Raw genomic sequence first — 27,346 nt, forward strand, 5'->3', positions numbered from 1 at the left:
GTCATTGAAGAGGCCACCACAAGTGTAACCTAAACCAAATTACCTTGCTGAACCAGGGCATATGTATATGTCTAGCTAGCTTTAATTAGACAACTCACGTGTTTAAACATAGGCACCTACATGAATACCTTAGTGAATGGGGTCCAAATCCACACCCCTGAGATGCAGCTCGAAGTGCTCAGAGGAAGCCAGGAGGCTGAGATTGAGTTAACAACCTAGAACAGAGTTCACTGAAACGGGCAACTAAATAACTTTTTTTACTTAAAACGAACCGTATATGATAAAAGAAGCAACTCCCTCTCTCTCCCTGCTCACTAGTGCAAGGATGGAAAAAACTAAAGCCCTGCCCCACCATTCACACACTAGTTGGGAAAACTTGCAGCTGCGCAGCGTGTATCATGGTCTCACGATATTAAACAGAAATCCAGGAGAATGGCGTAGGGGCGTTTTGGGCTCCTAACACGCCCCTGCAGTATTTTTGGTGCCTGCTTCCTGGGAAAATGACCCCGCTCCCGGCAGTGCTTTCGTTTCAGTTGCGGGCAACAGGAACTCTACAGCGGCATCCACCAAGCGCTCGGACTCCCGCGATCCAGCCGGCTGCACGGCCCACGGGCACGGACTAGGTTCCCAACACGTGCACAGAACCCGGCAGCGCCCGCGGCCTCCGCATCCTGCCCCTGGAAACTACAACTCCCAGCCGCCCCGGAGCCTGCGCAGTAGGATCAGATGAGCTCACGGATCACAGGACGGGCTGACGTCAGAGAGGGGGTGATGAGCGCAGCCAGCGTCAGGCAGGAGCCTGGGGCGCGCTGCGCGGGGGTTGCGCGTCAGGTCTGAAGGAAGCGGCAGGTGCGTAGGAGCGGGCCCCGGGGCGGGTCAGGGCGGCAGGGGCTCTGCGCGTTATCCGGGGCTGGGAACCCCTGCGCGCCTGCGGTCCTGCCCGGAGCCGGTGCCATGGCAAGGCGGGCGCGAGCCTTGCTGGGCTCGGGGCGGCTGGGCTCGCCCGCCCGGGAGCGAGACGAACCGAGACGCTGCCGAGGGGCAGGAGGTGTTTTGGAGCCAGCCGGGGGTGACGGCGCGTCCTGCCCTGCGCCGCTCCGCCCCGCCCCGCGGCCCCCCGCTCGGGCGCCGGGAAAATTCCTGCTGACCCACCCCCGACCTCGCCCGCAGGGCGCCTGGCAGGCTTCATGCAGGTTTGCAGCTCCCGGGTGGCAGGTGCTCCGAGTGCCAGGGCCGGCCCTGGGCAGAGCGCAGGGAGAAGAAAGCAGCGGGCAAGAAGCCAGGGAGATGCTAAGTGTCTGCTTGAAATAAGAGAGACGCAGCGGGGGAGGGGAGGGGAGGGAAGGTCGTTTATTGGGCCAGCTTCTGTTGGGGAGGGAGAGAAGCTTTCTAGCCGCACAGAGCTCTTCTTCAGGTAGGGTACCTTTCCCACACCTGAAGAAGAGCTCTGTGTGGCTGGAAAGCTTGTCTCTCTCCCCAACAGGACAAGTTGGCCAAATCAAAGACACTACCCCCCCGCCTTGTCTCTGTAATATCTTGGGACCCACGCGGCTACAATAACACTGCGTACTTGCAATAAGTGCAGCCAACGCCTTCTTCCGCCAGAGGAGAGACTTTTCCTCTCTCCCTTTAAATCCGAAAGAAGCTCCCATTTCACTGAGTCTGGTAAGCAAACAGAACAAAAACTTAAGCCAAATAACTTCAGCTAAACTGAATAGAAGAGGCCTCTTGTCTCCAGCATGTTACCCATTAGGATAATATTCCTTGCCCATAATCTTAGTGTAGTGTTGTCACTGCCTTTTGGGGGAGAGAATCGTGTCCCTTCTGCTGAGGTCATCCAAATGAGGTCCTAGGGTCTGAGATGTCTGTAAAGAGTGGTATTGCCACCCATTCAAAAATCGTGAGTCTGAGTTAAAAACAAACAGCTTCAAGATTTTAAATGTGAGGATCTTTTTATTTGTCTTCTGGTTTCTGAGTCTTTAGGTTACACTTGCTTTATTTTTTTCAAGCTTGTCCTCAGCCATGAGGACTAGAAATTTCCCTTTTTAATGACAGGTTTCAGAGTAACAGCCTTGTTAGTCTGTATTCGCAAAAAGAAAAGGCGTACTTGTGGCACCTTAGTGACTAACCAATTTATTTGAGCATGAGCTTTCGTGCTCAAATAAATTGGTTAGTCTCTAAGGTGCCACAAGTACTCCTTTCCCTTTTTAATGAAACCTGAGATTCTCATGCACTTTCTTGATTCCAGCACTGGGGCTTTAAGAAAAACACCAAATATTGTGACACTTGTGATTTAAACTGAGGGCATCGGGTAGAGCTGATTGAATATATGATTTTTCAGTTTCGTGGCCCAACCAAAAATTTTTTTCTTTAGTTTCAAACTGAAACTGAATTATTTGTTTTGTTTTTGCTTTTTTTCCCTCCCTCACTGAAATAAAAAAAGTAAACAATTTCATTCCGGTTTAGGTGTTTATAGCGCTGTATATAATTGGTTCAGGTTAGAGAGTCTAGACAGACATGTTTTTGGACAAATACAAAAGTGGTGCAGACTTTGAATGCTTTTATATTATGAATAGACTTGGAAAAGCGGTGCAAGGCATAGTCCTAGTGTAGCCAGGATGGCAGAGGTATAAGTTGTTCAATAGTGGAAAGTTATAAGCCATTTCTGATAACAATAGAGAAACACAGCCGCGTAATACAAGCAAGAAAGCATAAGGGAGGGGGCGGATTGGACAGGGAAGTAACTGGGATATTCTTTCTCTGAGTCATTTGTATCTGAGCTCTGACTTGTGAGTCTCCAGTGGTTTTGAATTGGATGACTTTGGCCCTTTCCAATCTTAGCCTAGATCCTGAAAGTGGCTCTGTATGGCGCATGTGTACTTCAGCAGGCTCGAGTCTGCCAACATGTAGCCATTTGCAGGATTTGGAAGTTTAAAAGGCAAAGTGTTCCCACTTGTTTCAGTGGACATAGCTGATGTTTGAATTTGTCCACTATAACTTTTATTTGGGGAGGTGGGATAGAAAAGGGAAGGCATGGTGGGAAAAGAACAAGTTTAGGGAGGAGAACACTGCTGTTAAGCCTGAAACAACGCCCCCCCCCCCCCCCCCCCCCCCCCCGTAAGATCTGGTAGGGACTACTAGCATAATTCCAAAACTGATCTTTTTGTAACCAGGTCTTTCTGGACCTGATTTTCAGACCAGCCTCACCCTGGCTGCCCTTAATTATATTTTAGTCTTAATTCTCCATCTTCAATCATTCACAGGAATACTTAACACTACTGAGATGTGTATGTATCTAATGGATGGGAACAATTGGGTATCTGGGCCCTAGGGCAGATTTGATTTAAAACACTAGTCAGGAAGACTTGATTTAATCATGGATTTCTACATAAAAGTGTATTCTTATTGGTTGTTATAACATTAATACATATTTTTCACAACTCAGAGATGTAGGTTTCATTTTTAGAAGGTACACATTTTTAAAGTGATTTATGGGGATTGGCTCTGCTTTGAACAGGGGTTTGGACTAGATGACCTTCTGAGGTCCCTTCCAACTCTGATATTCTATGATTTTGAAAACTTTTCAGATTAGTTTTACAGCTATATCAGAAAATGAATGATTGTTTGGTTATTTCATTTACCAAAGATAATTGAAGCAGTTCAGCTCCCAATGTCTTCATAAATATCTATCTCCAATTCAACAGATTAATCATTAATATTTGAAGGATTTTCTTACCATGATGTATTAGGAGGAGAACATCACCAGACAGACATTTGAATTGCTTTATTTAACTATTTCTCACCTCTATATATTTATTTAAAATAATTTTTGCTGTTAACAAGCATGTTATCTCTGGAGAGACAAATCCACCGTTTGAGAACTGCAAAACTAAGCATCTCTGATGGTATCTTCTAGACTGAGCACTGAGTCCCATTGGGTAGATAGATTAACCTAAAAAATCAATACAGAAGCCCCTGGAACCCCATAAGGTTGGGTCCCTAATCCATGAACTATTAGAACTCATTTACAAAACTTTTCTTAAACATTACATGAATATATTGTCTCACACTATAGAATTAGAATTTATAATCTCTATTCCATGATGACATATCTTTGAGCTATAACGTATCTTAATTAAAATGATCTTTAGATAAAATGCTTTTGAGGAAAAAATCTATCAAAAAAATCTGGTTTAGATAAAAAAAATCATTTTTTTTTTTTAAATCATGGATTTTTTTTATCCACCCTGCTGGGCCCCGATCCTGCAGTTAGGTCTGAATGGGCAGATTCCCACTGAGATCCAGTTGCAGAATTGGGACCGGTGCCATCTGAATTCTATTAATTGTCCCTCCAGTTTTCTTTGCCCTCCCAAAAGCAGATGTGAGTAGGGAAGGCAGGTTTTAAAAATCTGCCCCTGGGAATAGTACAGATCTTACAAAAAGAGACTATTGGATATTCTGGATTATATTTACAGTTTCTGGAAATGAAAGCTGTCGTGTGCAAACAGGAGGAGGAAGAATGCTGCTAATCTTCACAGTGGGGGACAGCCATAGCTCTTTTCAGTCCTGCTGCTGTTAATTCATGTCCAGTGTCTGCAGAGCACTGTTGTATTATTGCTTTTAGATTTCAGTGATTGATTCATTTATCACAGGTGTCAACAAAACTTCCCAATTTGTACTATTTTAAATCCTGTTTTCATATATTAGTTACACTTTAACTTAAGGCAAATACCTCTCCATTATAACTGATCCTATCAAGCTAGCTTTTATAATTTTGAAAATATTTTAAAATTTACTGTTGACTGAATGCATACATCATATTTCTTCTCAAAACTAAATATTTCCTTACCAGAGGTCTAGAATATCTGTTTGGTTTCAATGCTACTCCCATCTGTGTGCTGACAGTAATACATTCTACCTGCCTGTGTGATCCTTATCCTTATATACACTGGTAGTAAGTGTCATGCACTTAATTAAATTAATTTTCATTTATTTTAATTTACTGCAGCACGTAACTTGTCATGCATGAGATTACATGCAAACTATCGTATAAATACAAAATGTTATCGCCATCATCAATTGCTATCCAACCACTGTTTTTCTGTTTTGTTTGTTTTTCCCATGGTAATAATATATCAACAGTTTTTTGTATGATACGCTTTTAGACTTTCTACAGGGCTTATCTTTTTAAAAAAGCAGTCCTTCACTAAACTTTATATGTAGCTTTTAATTGTTCAGACAAAAGGTTTGTTGTCTCTCCTTAAATAAATAAAAATAAATATACAGTTGATGGAAGAAACATGTCTGCTCTGTACCACAAGGGTAACTCTATATTATTCTAACAGTGTGGGTATGTTTCTAAGGTATCAACAACTGTCTCATTGCCTGACACTACACTTACAACCACTGAAGTCAGTGGGATTTCATGAGAGTTTACTGTTGGGACTCCAGTTGACTTTAATAACAACTGAGGGTACTCAATACCACACAGGATTATCCCTTATGTACAGATTGGTATTTCAGTTGTAAACGTTTCACATGCGGGAGAAAATTGTGTGGGTTTTTTTCTTTTTTAAAGCTTAAATACAATTAGAACTTCGGAAGCTCTAGAAAGGAAGGGTTGCCCAGTTGGTAGGGTGCTAGCATGGAACTTTCTGTGTGACTTTGTGCAAGACATTTAGGTCCAAATCATTGGAGGTATTTAGGCTCCTATCTTCCATTGAAATCAATGGAAGTTAGACTAAATATTTTTGAGGATCTGTGCCTTAAGTCTCTCTGTGCCTCAGTTTCCCATCTGTAAAATGGGAATAATAGCACTGCTGTACCTTATGGGTGTCATTAGGGTGTACATTAAAGATCGTCAGGTGCTCAGATGCTACAGTAATTGGAGTATTTTATAGAACTGTTTTAGTTAGGAGGAAGGAAGTTGTTGGTTCTTCCTCTTTTTAGAAAATGAAGTGAGTAGCAAGACCAGATGATAAGCAATAAAGTGTAAATATGGAGAGCCTCTAGTAGCACTTGATCTTGTGTTTTCTGTGAACTACGGTTACCTCTAGATCAGAGGTTCTCAAACTGTGGTCTGAGAGCCACCAGTGGTCCACGAGCTCCATTCAGGTGGTCCGCGGATAGTTCCTTCTAAAGTGCGCACCTGGGCGGCCGCACATGAGAAAATGAAGAGCCACTCATCTAATTACTGGAGCTGTGCAGGCATGGGTCCACTAATTAGGTCCCTGGACCCTGGAGAAAATGCACATGAGGTGAGGTGGTGGCCTTGGGGGGAATAGGAGGTAGGTGGGAGGGGGCAATGGGGTGAGAAGAGGGGGGTGGGGGACATTTGGGATGTGCAGGGCTGTGGTGGCCAGAGAAAGAGGTGTCTTTCCCCAGCTCCAGGGCTGTGGCTGCCAGGGAGGGATGGCCCTCCTTCCCAGCATCAGCTCTGTGACAGGGGAGAGACCCAGCCCCAGTTTGGAAGCTGCTGCGGCAAGGGGGGGAGAGGGCACATCCATCGCATTAGAAAGGTAAGACTACTGATACTAAAATCTGAGTTGTGTGCTTTTATTTGTAGAACAAAAAAAGTTAATAAGGGTTTTTTTATATAGCGCTTTTATCCAAAGCACTTTACAGTAGTTAGCTAATGGTACAGACAACATTTGGAAAGATCACTAAGTGGTCCACTGAGACCCTCAGCAATTTTCAAATGGTCCATGGAAAAAAAGGTTTGAGAACCCCTGCTCTAGATTTCATGTTAACCTGATCAGTTACAATTTGTCACTTTATATTTTTCCCCTCCCCCATTTAAAGAGATCTACTAATACAAAACAAATCCAAAAGCTAATAAAATAGAAGGGATCTAACATGCGAACTGTTGATTTTCCAATATTAGGAATTAGTGGAGAAAGAGTTTCTGTGCCCAGTGGTAGCAGTTGATATCTTGCTGGAAAAGGGATGCATTTGTGATCCTGATGGCATAGCTAAGGAGCATTGGGACATATTGATACTGTTATCACAATTGTGAGAATTTAGGCTGTGATCCTGCAAAATCTTAAGCACATGATTGATTATCTTCACATACACTTAGTTCAATTGAAAGCAATGCATAAAAACAAGCCATTGTAAATGTGTATGAAGGTTTGGAGCCTTGGTGTGTAACGCAAGTATATTTTCTGGCTTTAAGCTCGCATTAAAGCAGGATATGAGCTGGTTTAAAGCAGGTTATGATCTTACAAAGGGTTCTAATCAAAATGGATGCTCTAGCAAGATGGCTTAAATGCCAGTTGTAATTAAAAGCTTTATTTTTAAATAGACATCATAGTTTAATGCCTGTCTAGAAGCTGATCTCATTATCCCAAATTTCCAGAATTTTGACTGTGTTCAGTGGAAGCAGTTTTCTTTATTAATAGTCCTGGGAATACAATAATTAGGCTGGGATATCATCTGCTAGCAGTTTGCCTTTCTCCATAGTCTTTGATCATGTTGTAATAACGTAATTAGCCACTTGATGTTAAAGAACACAGAACTGCAGTTAATAAGATACAGTTCAGTATACTCTATATACTCTGTAGCAGAGCTACTAAGAAATACAAGGGTATGTTCAAGCACCTCTTGTAATGTAATGTGTCGCAAGACAATGACAGTACTTTTTTCCCTCATTTTAAAAATTGAGTTCTCACCTAGGAGGAATTTCGCCAATTGTCTGGCATATATAGCACTGTTTCTCAAACTTTTTGATACCAGGGTACCACTTGCTGCCTTCCTAAACTGTGTCAGGGAGATCTCAGGGACTCGCGCCGGTCCACACACTGGTCCTTCAGAACACTGTATATAGTAAAATCTTAAATGACTCCTATTCATCTTATATTGTAACCCAGCCTGATTGTGTGATGTTTCTTTATGAATGTTTAATGTCTGAAACTGCTCTAGTATGTTCTGTTGTCTTTTCTGCCTGGATAACAAAATATCTGAAATCCTGCAGGTAAGATGTGCCACCTTCCTATAGACAGAATTGTGACAGGCATGGAGCTGCTCTATAATAATTTATGAATACTCTGTATTGATTTGGTTATTGGACATTTACTTTATGATTATATTGGTTTAGTAGTTTAAGGGGGCTGTATGGAAAAAAACAAGCAGGAAGGGAAAGAATGGCTCAAGTTAAGCTACTTCTCAGCAGACACTTGAGAGTTGTTAAGAGACTATGCCCAGAATGGAAAAGGCCGGCACACACTAGAGATCAAAAAAGTTCTGGACAGTTTAAAAGAGAACACTCTGTCAAGAGGGGCGGGAGTTGTTTGGGGGAACTAGAGATACAGATAGGGGTGTCTGAAGTGAGGCCTGCTTAGGTTACCAACTGGAGATGGTAAGCCTTTAGGTAAGAGATGCAGTGTTGTTGTAGCTGTGTCAGTCTGAGGATATTGGAGAGACAAGGTGGGTGAGGTGATATCTTTCTTTGGACCAGTATGTGTTAGTGAGAGAGACAGAGCTCTTCTTCAGGTAAGAAACATTCATATAGACTTGATTGGTTTAAAATTTTTTCTATAAATGCTTTTCTCCCCTACTGTTAGAATAAACAGTTTAAGAACACTGTGTGGTCACTGTATACGCTTCTGGGCGCAGACTGCTGAAGAGATCAAGGTGCGTGAAATAGCAGTTGCTCAAACTCAGTTGGACCTGCTATTAGGATCAGAACAGTCAATACACAGGATACTGGGGTCTGGTCTGAGAGTGGCAGAGTTATACCTGGGGCTAAGTAAAGGCATGAGGTCTGACACCTGAGGATGTACATTTAGAAATTAGAAAAGGGGCAGAGGAGCAGATGTCATGCTTACAGGGCTAAGAATATTTTAGATTCTTGTTGTAAGAACTGGGTAGTAAAGCATTACATGAGTTCTCATTAGGACTTCCATTTTAAACCTTTTTTTTTTGTGTGTGTGTGTGTGTGGAAAGGTTTATAATTTGATATTAAAGGACGAGCTAAAACTAAACAGATAGTTTCTGCGTAAGCGAACTTTTCCCTTCTAAATTCGGAGAGTTTAGGGGGCAGTTGATACTGGAGCTATTTTTGCACTTTTTTTATCTGTAAATACAAATTATAATGACAGGACTTTGGTAGCTGTTCTAATTTCTCTATCTCTGAAAGGGGATAGTTACCATAATTTGCGAGGGCGTCGAGTCTCCTTTGTAAAGTTCTTTGAGATCCTCAGCTGGAAAGGGGCAGAACAGCAAACTTGTTAAAGTATGTCAAATCAGTGAGACCTTTAATGGATATTCTTGTGTACTTTCATAACAACCAAATGTTGAATAGTAGGTTCAAAGGGGTCTGAATCTCCTTTTAACTCCTGCATCTTTCATAGTATTAATTTACAAGTTAAAAGTTGTGCCTGAAGATTGACCTTGTTGCAAGTTGAAAAACAACACTTTTTTGTTTTAGCTGCTCTGGCTGAATCACAGCTAGGTGAGTAAACCCCAACCCTTTAAAAATAAATAACAGTCAAAACAGCTGTGTTATAAAAACAAACCCCCTCCTCCCTACATTTCCTTTTGAGGTTTGTTCAATTTCCTTTATCATGCAACCAAATCCAGAATGTAGCAGCCCAGCAGTTGAGTATAATGTGCAATAGAACTTGGTTTAGTGTAGTGTCCTTTATATGCAGTTATCAAGCATTTTATAGTGTCACTTAAAAGCTAAAGAGAAATAAGAACTTTTCATTTTAAATAGGTGCAAGTTTAGGAACAAGAATACCTCTCAGAGGGATATGGAGACAGTTTTCATACGGGACAACAGAGGTCATAAAGGAGAACTCTTCCCTTCCCCATTAACATTATGTCCTCCTTTTTGTCCTGGTAAGCTTTGCTGTAGGCTGGATAGCTGCGGCAGGCGTTCAGCAAGGACTGAAAGAAGGGCACGACTGGAAGTTCTGAGTGGATGGGGAAGTTAGGGTGGTGATGTAGCTTATGAATTCTGAGAAGTAGAATAGAGGAAATCCATGGAATGTCATGAAAACTAGGGGAACAGTTATGAAATTGACGCGTGTTGGGGAATGAAGTCCTCATTTTTAGTCACCTGCTGACGCACACCCCTCCTAGTGGCAGTTTTAGTTGGGAATGTGTTGCTTTTGTCAGTTCAGGTGAAACTCAGAACTGGTCTTTAATATTGAGAACATAAGAATGGCCATACTGGGTCAGACCAGTAGTCCACTTAGCCACTTAGTATGCTGTCTCCCGACACTGGCTGGTGGTAGATGCTTCAGAGGGAATGAACAGAACAGGGCAACTGTTGAGTGGTCCTTCCCCCTTTCATCCACTCCCAGCTTCTGGCGGTCAGAGGCTTGACTAATAACCATTGGTGGACATATCCTCCACGAACGTATCTAATTCTTAATCAAAACCAATTATTCTTCTGGCCTTCACAATATCCCCTGGCAACAAGTTCTACAGGTTGACAGTCGATTATGTGAAGAAGTACTTCCTTTTGTTTGTTTTAAACCTGATGCCTCTTAATTTCATTGGGTGACCCTTGTGTTATGTGAAAGGATAAATAACACTTCTTTATTCACTTTCTCCACAAAATTCATGATTTTGTAGACCTCTAACAGATCCACTCTCAGTCATCTCTTTTCTAAGATGAACAGTCCCAGTCTTTTTAATCTCATATGGAAACTGTTCCAAAACCTTAATATCTTTTGTTGCCTTTCTCTATGCTTTTTCCAATTCAAATGTATTTCTTTTTTGAGATGGGGCAACCAGAACTTCTCACAATATTCAAGGTGTGGGTGTACCATGGCTTTATGGGTGTATAGTGGCAATATATTTTGTCTTTCTCTTTCCCTTTCCTAATAGTTCATTGTTTTAACTTTTTTGACTGCTGCTGCCATGTGTCCAAGATCTTTTCTTGAGTAGTAACAGCTAACTTAGACCCCATCATTTTGTATGTATAATTGGAATTATGTTTGTCAATGAGCATTATTTTGCATTTATAATTGAATTTCATCTGCCTTTCTCTTGCCCAGTCCCCTGGTTTTGTGAGATCCCTTTGTAACTCTTCACAGTCAGCTGTGGACTTAACTGTCTTGAGTAATTTCTTATCGTCTGCAAACTTTACCACCGTTTACCTCTTTTCCCAGATCATTTATGAATATATTGAAAAGCACTGGTCCCAGTACAGTAGATCTTTGCGGAATCCCACTGTTTACTTCTGTCCACTGTGAAAACTGACCATTTATTCCTACCCTTTGTGTCCTATTCTGTTAACCGGTTACTGGTCCATGCAAGGATCCTCCCTCCTATCCCATGACTGCTTACTTTGCTTTAGAGCTTTTGATGAGGGACCTTGTCAAAGGCTTTCTGGAAATCCACATACGCTATATCCACTTGATCACCCTTATCCACATACTTGTTGAGCCTCTCTGTGAAATCTAGTAGATTATGAGGCATGATTTCCCAGCCATGTTGACTCTTCTCCAACATATTGTGTTCATCTATATGTTTGATAACATGACTTAGTAAAGAACAGAAATAGGTTACTAGTAGTTAAAGTCTCTCCTAACATCATAGGATATTTTTTATTGCATTCACTAATAGTGTAAAAGTTTGTGGAATATTAACTGATCTTTATTGGGTATCTTTCCAGCTGCCAAAAGATGATCTGGATAGTCTTCATGTAACTCTTGCAGATCACTCTGAAATAGTTCAGACAGTATCCAAACCATGTAGTCTTTCAACGGGAATGCATTTCAGGAAGGAGACACTCGTGTGCACTCATCAGCTAGATACACCAAGGTGTTTCAACTAGGCAGGATGCCTTGAGATTCCTCTCCCTGATTATGGTTTTGGTTTTTTCCCCCCTTCTTTTCTCACCCTAGAGTAAACAGAGATGGCATTTGTGAAGAGTGGATGGCTGCTTCGGCAAAGTGAGTGCTTGGCTTTTTACCTACTTACACACAGCCAAACTGTTTGCTGGGGAATCGGTTTCTCTTATAGACCATCAGTAGGGAAAAATGTATTTCCCTATGTCTCATTTAAACAGTTCTATAAGGATAGCATCACCATCTGACCTTTTGGATTACAATAATGGGAAACATCGGCATTGCTATAGCTGAGTGTTCGTGATTTAGTAGTCGTCTTCTATAAGTAATGCTTTGTAGAAAAAAATAAAAATGTAACCCAATGGATTATTATAAGTGGAGCCTGGAAAATTTACCGGACAACTACCAGCCTTTGCTTATTCACTTGGTCCCATGTAGTACTTGGTCACTAGCATGCTGGAATCCTGAAGCATTGGGTTGTTTGCTTAAAAAAACACCCTAGCAATCATAACGCTAATCGTTAAATAAGAAATAGCACATGAGGCCTAAATATTGTGCATTATTTGTTGTATATTGTTTGTCCCTTTGTTTTGAAGATGAGATTTCCTGATGCAAAATGAATTAGCAGTTAGTTGTTGGACCCTTAGAATACCTTGTTCAAAGGGTCAAATTGAAAAGCTGTTTTGGCTGCATTAGACATGAGCATTTTCCAATCAGTGCTCCCAGAAGTGACTTTCTGCATTCTTTTAGGCACTATTTTACGTCGTTGGAAGAAGAATTGGTTTGACCTATGGTCTGATGGCCATTTACTATTCTATGATGATCAGCAGCGGCATGACATAGAGGATAAAGTCCACATGCGAGTGCACTGCATCAACATCAGAGTGGGAAATGAATGCCGAGGTAGAACGTACTTTTTGATTTTTAAAATTTCTTTCCTGATTCCCTATCTGTAAACGAATAAAGGGAGTGGCTTCTCACGGCATTGTATCATGTGGTAATCATCTTGGCATTTCCTGCAATTCACATAGAAAACGCTACTCGAGTGATGGTGAACCTGTGGTATATGACACTGATTTTGCTGGCGTAAACTCTGAGTAAAGGGCTGCACTGTGGCAGAAGTGTGAGTTGGGTGTACCGATAGCAGACTGCTGATGCACCTGATGTCGTGCGCTTCTGATGGACATTGTGGAGCTGGCTCTGTCCAGAGGCTTGGGAGGAGAAGAGAACTAGAAGGAAGGCCCCATCCAAGTACTAGCAAGCTCATTTCTAGCACGCCTTTTTTATTAGAGACACTTGTTCACTTGATACTTGATCGACCAGAAGGACACCAGCAGTAGAGAGTATTTTTATTTGGTGAGAAAACACCTATTCAGTGGGCACAACCCAACAAGAAATACACACAGCTGGTGATGTTCAGTCTAGTGATCTCCACAGTTTCATGGGGAGGCTGCATCGCATTCTGTCCTGCCATTGTATTCACGGTGCAGCCAGCACACGGAACAAGGCTGGCCCTTGCTTATGCAGGGCCCTGTGCATGAGGCCTTATTCAGCTGTCTCCTTGCCTATAAATGGGATTGTGTTCTGGCTAGTGACCTGGAATGTGGACTCCTGGCTGATTTAGGTCCTTTGTGGCTGTATTATGCAATATAGGGCTAAGGCCTCTAGTTGAGCAGAATCAGGTTGAGTAGCAATCCACTCCCATGAATATGTTTCCCCACATCTCAGCGTGAGCTTCCCTGGTAGGCAGCAAGGCTAGCAGGGTGGATTTGATTTAAATCGATTTAAATCAGTGGTCAGGAAGACTCAATTTAATCATGGATTTCTACATAAAAGTGCATTCTTGTTGGCTGTTATAAACTTAATACATATTCTCCACAACTCAGATGTAGGTTTCATTTTTAGAATGTACACACTATATACTTTTAAAGTGATCTAAAAATCACTGCTGCCATTATAGGTTTTCCCTTCTAGTGAGAGAATGATATGGTAGATTTCAAATCAATGAAGGCTACACTCAAAGACCTCAAGACTTCTGGAATATGCTGCGCAAACAGTTTCACTTTTGTTTCTACTGTCTGTCCCTCCCTTCTCACATTAATCTCCAGACTTCTTCTCCTTGTCCAGATCTATTCCGCTCCCAACAATCTTCTGTCTTTGCACTTTTAGAGAGAGGTAAGGGTTTGACTCCATGTACACAAATTTTCAGAGGGAGCATAGGGTTGAGGTTTGTTTAAATAATATATAGAGGTGAGAAATAAAACATTTTTGCTGTTAATAAGCATGTTATCTCTGGAGAGACAAATCCACAGTTTGAGAACTGCAAAACTAAGCATCTCTGATGGTATCTTCTAGACTGAGCACTGAGTCCCATTGGGTAGATAGACAGATTAACCTAAATAATCTATACAGAAGCCTGTGGAACCTTATAAAATTGGGTCCCTAATCCATGAACTATTGGAACTCATTTACAAAACTTTTCTTAAACATTACGTGAATCTATTGTCTCATACTATAGAATTAGAATTTATAATTCCTATTCCGTGATGAGATATCTTTGAGCTATAATGATCTTAGACTATCTTTAGCTAGGTTTTTTCCTCAAAACATTTTATCAAAAAAATCTGATTTTATATATTTATTTTATTTTAATTTTTTTTAAATTGATTTTTATCCACCCTGAAAGCTAGCATGTCTGTTTTGTTGAGGAGAGGATATACTCACTGAAATAGTGTGCTCTTAGCACATAATTACTCTCTAACACTGGTGTTCTGCTTGGTCTAGTAACAGGTAAGTGATTCTTTGTCACTGCAGCCTTTTAAATTCGAGATGTGTGTTTGTTTTAAAACTGGTTGAGGCTTCAAGTTGGAAGTGGCTTCATGGTCTGAAAAACTGTTGCATCTTTCCTAAAGCACAAAATTGCTGGGGTCTTCTGAGCTGATGCCATATATGTAGGCAGCTTCTGATTTCAGGTAGGGGAGAACTTGAAGTTTAATCTGTGTGTGTTTGACTGAATTTAATTTTTTTTTTTTACCCTCTTGGTCAAGACGGATTTGTGTGTGCAGTTTTGTCTCTAACAGAACCTTTAGCCGAGCATTTTATATACAGTAACAACGAAATACGAGCTGGTAGGCTGAAGTCCTTCCCTAAGAGGCTTTTGACTGGCAGCCAATCTAAGCTGTAGTAACTTTCTCCTGTCCTGATGGAGCCCCTACCCTAGTGATATGTCTACGCTGTGATTTAGCCTGGGTTAGCTGACTCTGGCTTGGAGGGCTCAGGCTGTGGAGCTATAAAATTGCAGTGTAGATGTTCGAGCTTGGGCTCTGAGATCCCATGAGAGGGATCCCGGGCTCCAGCCTGGGCCAAAATGTCTACACTGCAATTTTTTAGCTCCACAGTCTGAGTCAGTTGACCCAGGCCAGCCGCAGCTGTGCCATGGGTCTTTTATTGCAGTGTATATGCGACCTAGGAGACCAACATCTGTATAACACAAGTTCATTGCTTTACTTAAACCTGACCAGAAGGACTGAGACGTTGTGAATTAATTAGTCTTCAAGAAGTAAAGAATTTTGTTTTCAAAAGATTTCCATTTAATATTTTGGCTTTCTTTTCCTGGAGTAGATTTCCAGCCCCCAGAGGGGAAGCCGAGAGACTCTTTGCTGCAGATTGTTTGTCGGGATGGGAAAACAATCAACCTCTGTGCAGAAAGTTCAGATGACTGCTTGTGAGTTTCCAAAGAATGTTGTTTAACACGCTGTACTTAGCTCCTTGTAGCCCAAGAAAGGGCCCCAAACATTCTGAAGTTCCTCAGGGTAGCTGCATGCTGGCAAATGCTGAGAGAAAGAATGTTCCTTTGACATGGGCTCATGTTCCTCTTCTTTTTACGTTACACCTTGGCACAGGTGCAATTTGGCTGAAGGGATGGTGGGGACACCTCTGTCTCCCTCCCTTCCTCCACTCCAAATTGTTACTTTAGTAGTGATGCCCCATCTTCCGTGTGGCTGCAGGTCTCCTGCATCTTAATGCCTGGCTCTTTGTTGCCCTTCTTTGTATTCAAACAACAAGGAGCCTCAAAACAGCACACATTACTTCTGCCATAAGCTTATGGACTGTTCAGAGGAATTAATGCCTCCTTCCTATAATCCCTTTGTGCATATGTCCTACCTAAACTGTAGGCTACCCTTGACCCACTAGGGTGATCAGATAGCAAGGGTGAAAAATTGGGATGGGGTGGGGGGTAATTGGCACCTATATAAGACAAAGCCCCAAGTATCGGGACTGTCCCTATAAAATCAGGACATCTGGTCACACTGTCTCCCACAGTAACTTTGGTATACATTTCCCACCATATCACTTGTCTACTGAAACTTGTCTCCTGCTGTACATTTTAATGCCTATCTGTATTTTGTTCAGAACCTTACTCCACATTTCTTGTATCTCTTTATCCATTAAATAATGTTTCTTGCAGGGCGTGGAAAATTGCTCTCCAGGATGCTAGAACAAATGCGGTAAGTGTACTGTGAACGTTTCCATAGTGATGGGGTAGGGAGTGTGTGTGAGTGGCAGTCAGCCGCCTAGCAATTTTCCTTCACACTATCTTCAAGAACCCATTTGAATTACGGTGCTTTGCCCAGGATTGCCTGGGCCAAAAAGGGGTATGAACATCATGGATCTGGTGCTCACAACTCTGGTAGGAGGGTTTTGTGTCTGTGCATGCTAGTTAAAAGAGAAGAGTGATCTTTTGGAGTGCTGCAGCTACTGTGCTGTAAGGCTCATTGAAGGAGGAGTCTCAGAAAGCTGGCAGGCATCGTCATGGGGAGAAGGCTGATCTGTAGACCAAGAATGGGGATTGGGGTTGTGGGCACTCATGAATTCTCTTGTAGCTGGTTAAGATGCAGTCTGACTGTCTCACTGCTCATTACCTCTTGGGATCAGGCCCATCTAGATGTGAGTAGTCCACAAGGAAGCCAGATGATGGTGCGGGGAGTGTATGTATAGAGAAGCCTCTAGCTGAAATGAGTGGCAGCCACATTTATGTAGATATTACACAGTTGCTAGACTCACTTGTAGAAGATGCAAAATCTGCCTTTGCAAGCTGCTTTATGTAGTTCTGTGGAAATCATACCGTATAGAACTAACTTCAGAAACTTGGGCTACAGCAAAAATGTTTCATGCATGTATTCAAACTGGATAACTGCATGCTGAAATGCATAGTTTGCATTTGCAGTTAACATTGTATTGTCTTTTTTGAGTCAAATGTTCTATTTTGTATCTAAATACTACCACTGTAAACTCCCTAGAAAACAGAACTAAAAACCCTTTTGTTGGCACCTTAAAGCTTAGCTCTAATGAAAATGGCTTATTCACTCCCTCATCCGTAAAGACCGATCTGTGCTCCGTTGTAAACCCTTGCAGCTTATGATATAACTTGTGGCATTGCTCTGCTGGAAGGCCTAGCCATCCTATTTCTGTCATTGACTCACTTTTTTTGCCTTTCTTTGAGGCTGTCTTATAGAACACTTTCTGGCAATAGCTTTCCCCAAACTGGTAAAGAACAACATTAAGGGGATATCTGGGAGGTGCGATTCCCAGCATTAGTAGGCAGACCTGGTCTGTCTCAGCTCAAGCTAGCACACTAAAAATAGCAATGTGGACTTTACTGCACAAGGGTGGTATGGGCTAGCCACCTGAGATCACACTTGGGGGAGGGGGAACGGGGGGGGACGGGACGGCTTGAAATTGGGTGGTGAGCCTTCTAAACTGCTGCTAATTTGGCAACATCCATGTTGCTGTTTTTAGCATCCTTGCTCAAGCTGAGCTGGCACAAGTTTTGCCTACCCCTGCTTTACGCACACATCTCAGCTGCAAGGTAGATGTATCCTTAGACACCATGTGTCTGAAATACTGCCGTTCCATTGGGAAATACTGACCCTGCATCCAAAGGCTTATTTCATACTCTTGACACGCACATTGCCACAATAGCTGCTACATCCAATCATGTGACACAATTTGTTTTTGGATACCTGAAGCAACATTTGTAGTGTGGTAAAAGTGCTATCTTCTTGTACCAAGTAACTGCTTTACAGTGCAGAATGCCACATTATGTTGCATCATGGTGTTAAACAGAGGGAAAAGGAATGAATCTCTGAAAACCAGAGGGGGTACAGAACTCCTGTTTTACCCTTGAATCAATCATTGCACATGGAATTCAAAAATATAGGGAGTTTTGTAAACATTCAGTTATCTCGACACTGAAGCTAACTGGTAGCCGACAGCTTTGCAAATTATGCTCTAACTAATGTCTTGGGCTATGTCTATGCTTATGGTGGTGTGTGGAGTACATATACTACACGCTTCCCTAGCATGGGTATAAACAGATGTGTAGACGCTGAGACACTGCTTCGGCAAGTAAAGACATGACAGAACCTTAGGTTATGGCTCTCTACGTGTCCAAGCAGTGCCTCCCATGTCTACACTGCTATTTTTAGCAATGTAGCGTCCCAGTGCTGGAGCCTTTCTGCACTGCAGTGAAAGACTTGAGCAGGGGGGAAAGACTCCAACACTCTCCCTGCTGCCAGAGCCTTTCACTGCTAATTGTAGCTACTCACTGCAGTGTGGACGCAGCCAGCTTGCACTGCAGTGTGATGCTACATATATACTACAGGGTGCCACAAGTGTAGATGAGGCTTTAGAGAGTGACCTTCAGATGCTATCTACTGTTAAACCTCTAGAATAAGATTTCAGATAAAGAAGTCGAAGTATTCAAAGTCCATCTGTAGGCATCTCAGTGATCGTACTTTCAAAAGTGCTGAGCATCCAGCAGCACCCACTGACTTCACTAGAAATAGCTGGATGCTTCCCACTTCCGACAATTGGGTCACTTAGGCTCTGATCCTGCAAACTGTCATACACCTGAGTAGTCCCATGAGTTCAATGGAAGTCCTTGTGTGTATAAATCTACTTGTGTGTTTGCAGGGAGAGAATATTTAAAAGCTTATGGGAACCGTACAGCTATAAAGCTAGCCTTTTTCTTTTGGAAAGCCTCTGGTAGAATAGGAGCAGGATTGTGCATCGTCACAACTATGGGCAAATACCCAAGGCCGTTCTGAAACATAAACAAACCATTGGAAATCTACAGTGGTTATTGTGTGAGTTACTTCCCTGCCCCTCCTCACTGCCTTTGGAAGGGACACAGATTCAGCAGAGGGTGCTTCTAAAAATGGCTTCAGTGTAATGTTTTAAATTATGTATGTTTCTACAAATAGCTGAAGGAAGGGGATGTTTTAATATAGATCTGCTATTTTCTGGTCCTTGTCTTATTTGTAGGCAAAGTGCGTGGGTTGCTGAGAAGCTTAAGTCACTGGTATGAAATGTTTGGGTGCAGCTGTGAGCTTTACCTTTGATCCTTATAGGCCAACATCTGTACTCAGTTGCACTGATGTAATTCCATAGAGCTCAGTGGAATTACTCTGGAGCGACTGAAAGTGTATGTAAACTTGTATGAGAAGAGTCCTCCTTCCCCACCTACAAATTAATCAATTTAACCTGAACAAGAAAACAATAACCTATCACTTGAAAACATTAAGGTAAGGGGAATAACATGAGTCCGAGAAAAGAAAATAGTTGATTCAAGGAGCTGATCTGCATTCCTGACTGCTACCTGACCTGGTGGGGAGGGATAGCTCAGTAGTTGGAGCACTGGCCTGCTAAACCCAGGGTTGTGAGTTCAATCCTTGAGGGGGCCATTTGGGATCTGGGGCAAATATTGGGGATTGGTCCTGCTTTGAGCAGGGGGTTGGATTAGATGACCACCTGAGGTCCCTTCCAACCCTGATATTCTATGATCTGACCGAAGCTTTGCTCCCCTATTTGGTCTCCTGCTGCGGCATTATGTGATGCACGCTCTCCTCTTTCTTCCTGCTGTGGATCACCCCATGAAGTTATATCCTCTAGAAAACCTTGCAAACTTGGTGTCTGTACTGTGTGCTACTGTAATAAAGCTCCTCATTTAAAGCATAGGTATGGTGTGATATTGACACTTGTATCAGTAATAAATACACTCAGGAATTCTAGGAACACTTCAGTTTACTGTTGGGTCACTTGTATGTTTAGTCCATATTTTAGTCCGTTCTCTTGTATGTAAAGAAGTGAATAACTGCTGTCTACTTTGTTAATGTTTAGGGCTATGTTGGTTCTGAAGTGATGTATGATGAGACTGCAATTTCCTCAGCTCCTCCCCCATACACCGCGTACGCTACCCCATCACCTGAGGTAGGGGTGTAATAAGGAAGCATAAAATAAGTGTGAAAAGACTGTATTGAACACTCAGACTCTGTTCCTTGGAAGTGCTATTGGTTTGACTTTTTTCTTAAACGTATCTTATTTTTAAATGGAAGAAGCTCAAGATTTTAAAAATGAGTGGTGGTTTTGGGTGCCCAGCTTGAGGCACCTTTAAAGGGTCTTGACTTCTGAATAGTGGTTGCTCAGCACTTCTAAAATCAGGCCCCTTTAAGGTGTCTCAGATTGGGCAGAGAAAAATGGAGGCACCCCAAAATCACTAGTCACTTCTACAAATCTTGGCCATATGTCCTTAATCTTGGGTATTCACCTTTAATGCAAAGAGATGCAATAATTTTTTGGAAGGCTTTGACAATATATCTGCACTTCCAGATAAAAATTTCTTTCTAGATAAAAATTCTATTTTATAATTCTTCCTGGTTTTACTGCTTGAAGCTGACATTTGTAAAACAGATCAGGACTTTGTGTCCAGGATTTCATAGTAACTCAGGTAACTATAGTTCCCATACGTGTATATATAGATAGATCCTTTTTTCGCTGGGGTTAGGATGGGGCAGCAATTGGATATTGCTGATATTAGGATGGGGCAGCAATTGGATATTGCTGATCAAAATATTGCTGATCTCAGTACGTGCTGACTTATGCTATATGATATTTTCCAAATACTGGTCCTTTTCTGTGCTACTGATTGGGCTTTGGAATAGAACAAACAATCTCTTGTTTATAAATAGTTCTGATTGTGAACAGTCACTGTGAGCAATATGCTTCATTCCTGTAGATTAGTGAAAAGACTGCCTCCGAAGAGGTGTGGCCATAGGGTGTATATCATGAGGGATCAGGGATATTAACATGTCATTACTGGTCCCATCTTGTCAACTGCTGAATGGCTGTGCTTTTCTATCATATCACAAGGCAGAATTATATAGAAGCCATGGCCAGCCACACTTGTGTGTATTAAGTGACAGCATTATTATAGTTCTACAATGGCTAAACTTGGTGGTGCAGGAACTGAAGATGTTAACTTGCAAAATACTGTGGTTAAACTATATATGGGAAGGTCTCCTGCACCCATTTCACAGCACAGTGCTGCCTTCTACATAGTGGATTTTGGTTATCGCTAAACCGCACCAGGAATGGGGTGGAGAGCTAAGCACTTTAAACAAATCCAAAAGATGCAAAACATCTTCTAACAGGTGCATTTAATTTCCCCAGGTTTATGGCTACGAGCAGTACAATGGTGCATATCCGCCTCCTGGTCCTCAAGTCATCTATGCCTCTAATGGACAAGCCTATGCTGTTCCTTATCAGTATCCGTACCAAGGTAATGAATACCAGTTCCTTCCTCCAGATTGGTTCATGTGCTTTCTAATCAAGAGTAAAGTTATTATGAAGTGATATTTCCTATGGAATATTGCCATCACTCTTGATGCTGAATGTAGCGGTAGGTGGTTTTTAGAAGGAACCCCCCTGTTTGCCGTAACCACTGGACTAACCTTTCCCTTTTGAGAGGAAGGAGGTAATTATCACTAGACAAAGTCAGGAAGTGAAGAATTCTGTGTTCAGTTGAAGCTGTTCTGGGGATTAGCAAGAGACTGTACCGACTAAAGATGGAATTTGTCCAAGAGATTTGGCTTAACACGTCTACGCTCCCAAAAAGTTCTGTGGGAACATAATCTTCCCCTTCAGCTTTAATGTGTGGTTTGTTTTTTTACCACCAAGCCTTTAAAGACCACAAGCAGTCAGGACCTTAGCTCTAAGTCACTCAACCACCGCCTCTTGCATATAGTGCCCTCTGGCACCATGCTTGGCCCTTGGTTTAGTCAGACTCTGAGAAAAAAGGTCCCACTTAATGAATTGCTGTGAGCACTTCCTGCTGCATCTAGGTTTTCCCTAGAGAGCTCTTCTCCCAAGTGCCAACCTTACAGGAAGACTGAGGAGTTGTAGGAGCTGCAGGGCAGACTTCTAAGTAGCTGGAGACTTAATCCAATGCAGAGATGTGTTGGCTTTGGATATAGTAATACACCTTTGCTCTTCTATATGGCACTTGATCTGAAGATCTCAAAATACAAACATACATGAATTAAACCCACAACACTCTTTTGAGGTTGGGGATTTTATCTCCATGTTGATTATTGAGAAACTGAGGCACAGAGATTAAGTAACTCATCCAAGGCCATACAAGGAATGTGTGCCAGATCCGCAAATAGAACCTACATCTCTGGTTGCCTAGCCCTATAGGCTAGCCATAGGATTATGCTTCTCCCTTTCTGTGATGTTGGGGAAGGCTGCTGTCTGTACTCTGTCCTAGCAGGTTCAAGAATTGGCATCAGCACCCAACTCCAAGGGGGAGTTGGTTTTCACCATACCAACTGCAAGGAAAGAGATTGTTAGTGTTCAAGTATACAGGGTGGGAGAGTGAGTGAATGCGTAGGCTTTTCAAGCCTGCATCTAAAATCAAAAACATACGTTCGAACTCTTTCTAATCAAACTATTACTACTTTCTAGGACCTTATGGCCAGCCCCCTGCAAATCATGTCATCATTCGAGAACGTTACCGTGACAATGATGGAGACCTTGCACTGGGCATGCTCGCTGGAGCAGCGACTGGAATGGCCCTGGGATCATTGTTCTGGGTCTTCTAGATTCCCTGGGATCTTCGTATTTGTAGCTACAAAAAAACCTTTATTCTTCCTGTGCAATAATATATTTTGCAAAGTACTGTTTACTGTAAAGGTTTTTAATAAGACAAATGCAGGAATACCTTTTTTAGTAGTGATAATTATAATTAACCCACTTTTACCTATCCCAAGGTGAAGGTTTAAAGGCACCATTTAATTGAAATATGGTTAAAGATGCACTTGAGAATTTCAAGAGAGCTTTTTTTATGAAGCTTGGCTATCTGATGGATTTATATTTTGTCCATTGATCCATGATCAGCATTAGTACCAATGAAATATAAGCAAAGGGTTAAGGGTTGTCATTTGTCACCAGTCTTAAGAACAGACTGTTAATATTAAGACTCCAGAACAAATGTTTATTTCTAAGCCTTGAATGGTCTAGTTAAGTCCAGGTGCTAATGCCAGCATGTTAGTGTAGTAGCAGCCAAGTGTATTGAAGTCATATATTCAGGGAATTGATGCTATTGACTTCACAAAACACTCCAGAAGACAGATACGCAGGATTCTATTAATTGTCCCCCTAGGGCGATCTCCACTTTTCAGTGGCTGGCACTGAATTTTCATAAATGAATGTGTAAATTTGGAGGGTTATTGCAATACATTGGCAGTGGAGTTAGCATGCCCACTTCTCAAACCCATTTTACGAGACAAAATCCTCAGCAAGGAGATTGGTAAAGTGAGGAAATACTCCTTAATTCCTTCTCTGCTAAAAGAAAATTGAATGATTTCAGTACTTGTAAAGCGGGAGAAATGTATGTTACCAATACAAGCCTTTTCTTTAACCTAGTCCACAAGACTCTAAGCAGTTGGGACTCAGACTTTAAAAACAGGGTAACAAAACAGGATGGGGAGATTCTGGGATCGAGCAGAGGTGTTCTTTCCCCATGCCCAGTCACAAATACATTGGTGGGGAAGGGGCTGTGGTGTGCAAGGTCCTGGACCTGTGTTCAGCTCTTGTGTCACTGCTCTTTGTACCACGTACAGAAAAGACGGCTGATCACATTCATCCTTGCAGTGCTGGATCTGGGAGTACCCCTAGGTGTGTGTTAAAAGGGTAAGCTGGAGTTGGTTTGAGGAGGGGACCATGGATGAATAGGAAAAGGAGGAGCAGACCGAAAACAGATCGAGGGAAATGGGAAAGAAACTCTAGTGAACCTTGTAAGTGGGCTATGCCATGTGTTTTATGTTACGGGCCAGTGCGTCACAGATGAGCTGCAGATCTGCTTTCCCTGTCCGTTACCTTACCAACCCATCAGTTCCCCATAGCAAGGTCTTGCCTGGTGGTGGGTATATGGATGCTGTGATGTCAGGGGAGGTTGTGTGTATATAAAACCCAATCCCTGACAGTGACCATTAGCGCATCATTTAAAAAATACCCCAAGGAGCTGTTCCCTCCTTTGACTGGTTCACTACTGCTGAATGGTTTCTCATTCCTGACCAGTTGCAGAGTCCTGCTTTATAATTCAAACTGAACTGTACTGGGCATGATGGAGGAACCAATGAGCAGACATGTATATACTTTCTTACTGGGGAAAAGGTGTAGGGTGCCTAAGCTTTGATCTTTGTAGAAAGTTGTCTTCTTTTTATACTTCTGCTATTTTTGAGCTTCCTATAATGATGCTGTCTTAATATTTTGAGGCTTTTGCCTCTTTAAGCTTTCAGTTGGAAGCTGATTAAGATCCTCAAGGTATGAAAGCCAGAGTATGTCAGGGAAGATGAAAGTAGATGGGATCTAGCAGCCATATTAGTTTTTGATGAGAAGGAATAAACTTGGCTTAACCAAACTTTCCAAAGTGTTGAAGAGTCCTGTATTGGTTGTACAGCACAACCCAGACAGGCAATACAGCTTTAGGTTAACAGCCACTGAGAGAGCAAAATTTTTGTGACTGTGTTGGGGCCAATTGTCATAAATGGACACATTTTAAAATCCACTGAAAAGAAATGTTCTAATGAGACTGATATTACCTTGGATGTATTGCTAATTATGGGCCTGAACCAAAGCCTACTGGAATCAATGTCCTTCAATAAACTTCAAGAGGCTTTGGAACAAACTTCATTTTACTAATTCTGCCCTTATGTGCATGTAATGGCTCCTAGTGAACTCAACGGGCACTGCACGTGTTCATCCAAGAAAAGTGTGTTATACGAACATATGTTGTGCAGAAACAACACCTGGCATTTCAAAAGAGGAATAATCCTATTAAAAAGAATACATTTCCCAGAAGGGAAACTGGCCCATGTACCAATCCAAAATATTTGAAGTGCATCACTGAATCCTGTCTAAGAGCCCAATCCTGCAGTGTGCTCATTATCTTGATGTTCATGCAGATGAGGGTGCTAAGCTCTTCCCAGGATCAGGCCCTAAATGAATATTTGTTAATATTGCAAGACTTGATGTTACCATGGAACTGGCTGTATCACAGTAGTACAGACGCTGTTTGGAGCTCTCCAATCTGACTAGTGGTATAGAACACCCATAGATCACCTATTCCTGTGCTATTTTGTGTGTAACATGTAGAAAATAAAAACAGCTACATATAACTCCAAATTTTGTGTGTTTTGTTTGTTAGATTGTAATGGTGGTGAAAGCAAAGCACACAAAAGAACAGTCTAGTAACTTAGCAGTTACTTCCAAATTTTTACAGGGTGTGTTGACTGCAGCATAGGAGTTGTGTGTCTTGTGCTGAAAGCACAAAATTGTATCTAAGTCCCTGATTGTAGGAATAAAATCCATAAGCAAAAGGAACTCATTGCTGTTAGAATTTTCATGTGCACAGTTTAGTTAAACTTTAAACAGTTTTTTTAAGACACTGATTTCTTTCATTTTGAACTTGCAAATCAAAAAGCAAGATGATCAAACAAAAATAACCCAGACATTGTAGAGTAATGCTTTTAAAAGGAAAATCCTTAAAGAAAAGCTGAAGGGTCCAGTTGGCTTCAATTACAGTAGACTGCTTTCAAACAAAATCTTGGCAGCTGATTGTCTATACTAATTAATAGCATTTGTTTATAGCTGTTAAGCGCACACACTGAACTATATTGGAGCATATAATCAAGATATTGGTTCCTTTGGTGCTGGGAGTCAGAACTTAACAGCCTTCCTGCTAATGATGGAAGATCCAGGCAAAGTAGCATTGAGCAGTTAAGCAGAGATGTCATGCCTCAGATAGAGAAGGCTTTGGTGGATAGTCACATCAACTTACAGTTAATAATGAGATAGACCATATATAGCAGCCCAAAAATCCACTTCCCTAAAACACTGGCTTGCATCTAATTCCTCAGGATTAAAGTAACAGCTTTATTGTATTGTCTGGGTGGCTACACAGTAATGGCCTTTTTCCTCCTCCATCACCAACTCAGATGTGCCAAGCATCTGCAGATTCCATGGACCGTAACGGGAACTGCAGGACCTCTGCACCTGTGAAAGTCTGCTCATTAATGAGCAACTTTGCTTATTGTTTCAGAAAAGTGTGATAGGGCAGCAGCAGGGATGATGTCCTAATTCAGGTTTAAATTTTCAAAGCTGGCTGAAAACTTGGTCCTAAACAGACACTGCCGTCTGAATCATGGCATTTGCTGAGGCTCTGATTCAAACTATCCCTGTTCAGCAAATCACTTAAGCACATGCCTTGGTGAATCAGGGCCTGATACTAGCTCTATGTAGATCTATTGGAGCTATACAGATGCTACTGTTCCATTGATTTCCACCCCGAGTAAGGTACTACACTAGGGTGGCAGAATTGGGTCCATAGTGACTAAGGTATGTTCAGCTTAAACTAGAACATTTGCAGAGACTATGAGTCTATGTTGTCAAATGTGACTTGTGATTTCTTTGTTTTGGTTTTTGGGGTAGTGCCCAACTTGAGAAACATAAGAGGCCTGATTTTGAGGGAAAGTGGATATTTGCCACTTTTAAAATATCTCAAGTGGGGCTCCCAAAATCACAATTGGAAATGTAGACCATAGGCATTTTATTTTACATATATAATATATTTTTTAAAAAAGGTCTGAAAGCCAGTGTGTCAATGAGCTGGTAGAGGTGTATGTGTCTGAGAGCTGGGGATTAGAATTACTATGGGAAGAGCAGTAGCATTGTTTGGTTTGGTTTGTTTTTTGGGAAGATGACGTTTCCTTTGTTTGTCATGGAGCGTATTCTAACCAGTGCCTAGCAGGATCTGGCTTCCAAAACTATGGCACAGAACGGTCAACTTTTTGTTGGGTCTTCGCTTCTAGCACCACCTAGCAAAGTTCAACAAGGAAGCAAAAGGGAAATTTAACCAATATGTTTCTCAAGCATGTGTCTGGTTCTCCCCCCCCCCCCCCCCCAAAACAAAAAACAAAATGTAGAGCAGGTGATATGGATGATACAGAAGCGACACACAAGACAATATATAGATAATAGAGGCTAGCATCAACATAAATTACTTTCATTCTAAGGTGCTTTAGTGTTAGATGTTCTTACCCCATGCTCTGTATCTACTGCTCTTTCCCTTGTGTCCTGTTCTCTCACTATGCAGTTCTAAATTTATGGTGAAAATTCTTACCAATAAAATGCTTATTAAACTGTAA

The 27,346-nt window shown here is 41.8% G+C and overlaps 1 protein-coding gene across 2 annotated transcripts; it reads left to right on the top strand.

Annotated features, from left to right (window-relative positions):
- Positions 1 to 758: 758 nt before the first annotated feature.
- Positions 759 to 27,346, top strand: PLEKHB2 (pleckstrin homology domain containing B2). Of its 2 annotated transcripts, none has more exons than XM_077827282.1 (8): positions 759 to 849; positions 11,859 to 11,906; positions 12,552 to 12,704; positions 15,423 to 15,525; positions 16,270 to 16,309; positions 19,983 to 20,072; positions 21,312 to 21,420; positions 22,605 to 27,346. In XM_077827282.1, exons 2-8 carry the CDS (start codon positions 11,870 to 11,872, stop codon positions 22,739 to 22,741), a joined length of 669 nt encoding a protein of 222 aa, XP_077683408.1. In that variant the 5' UTR covers positions 759 to 849; positions 11,859 to 11,869; the 3' UTR covers positions 22,742 to 27,346. The 2 variants fall into 2 exon arrangements, with proteins under 2 accessions (XP_077683408.1, XP_077683409.1); XM_077827283.1 differs by lacking the exon at positions 759 to 849 and adding an exon at positions 1,484 to 1,665.

The sequence above is a fragment of the Eretmochelys imbricata genome, chromosome 9, assembly GCF_965152235.1.
Source record: "Eretmochelys imbricata isolate rEreImb1 chromosome 9, rEreImb1.hap1, whole genome shotgun sequence".
Lineage (NCBI taxonomy): Eukaryota > Metazoa > Chordata > Testudines > Cheloniidae > Eretmochelys > Eretmochelys imbricata.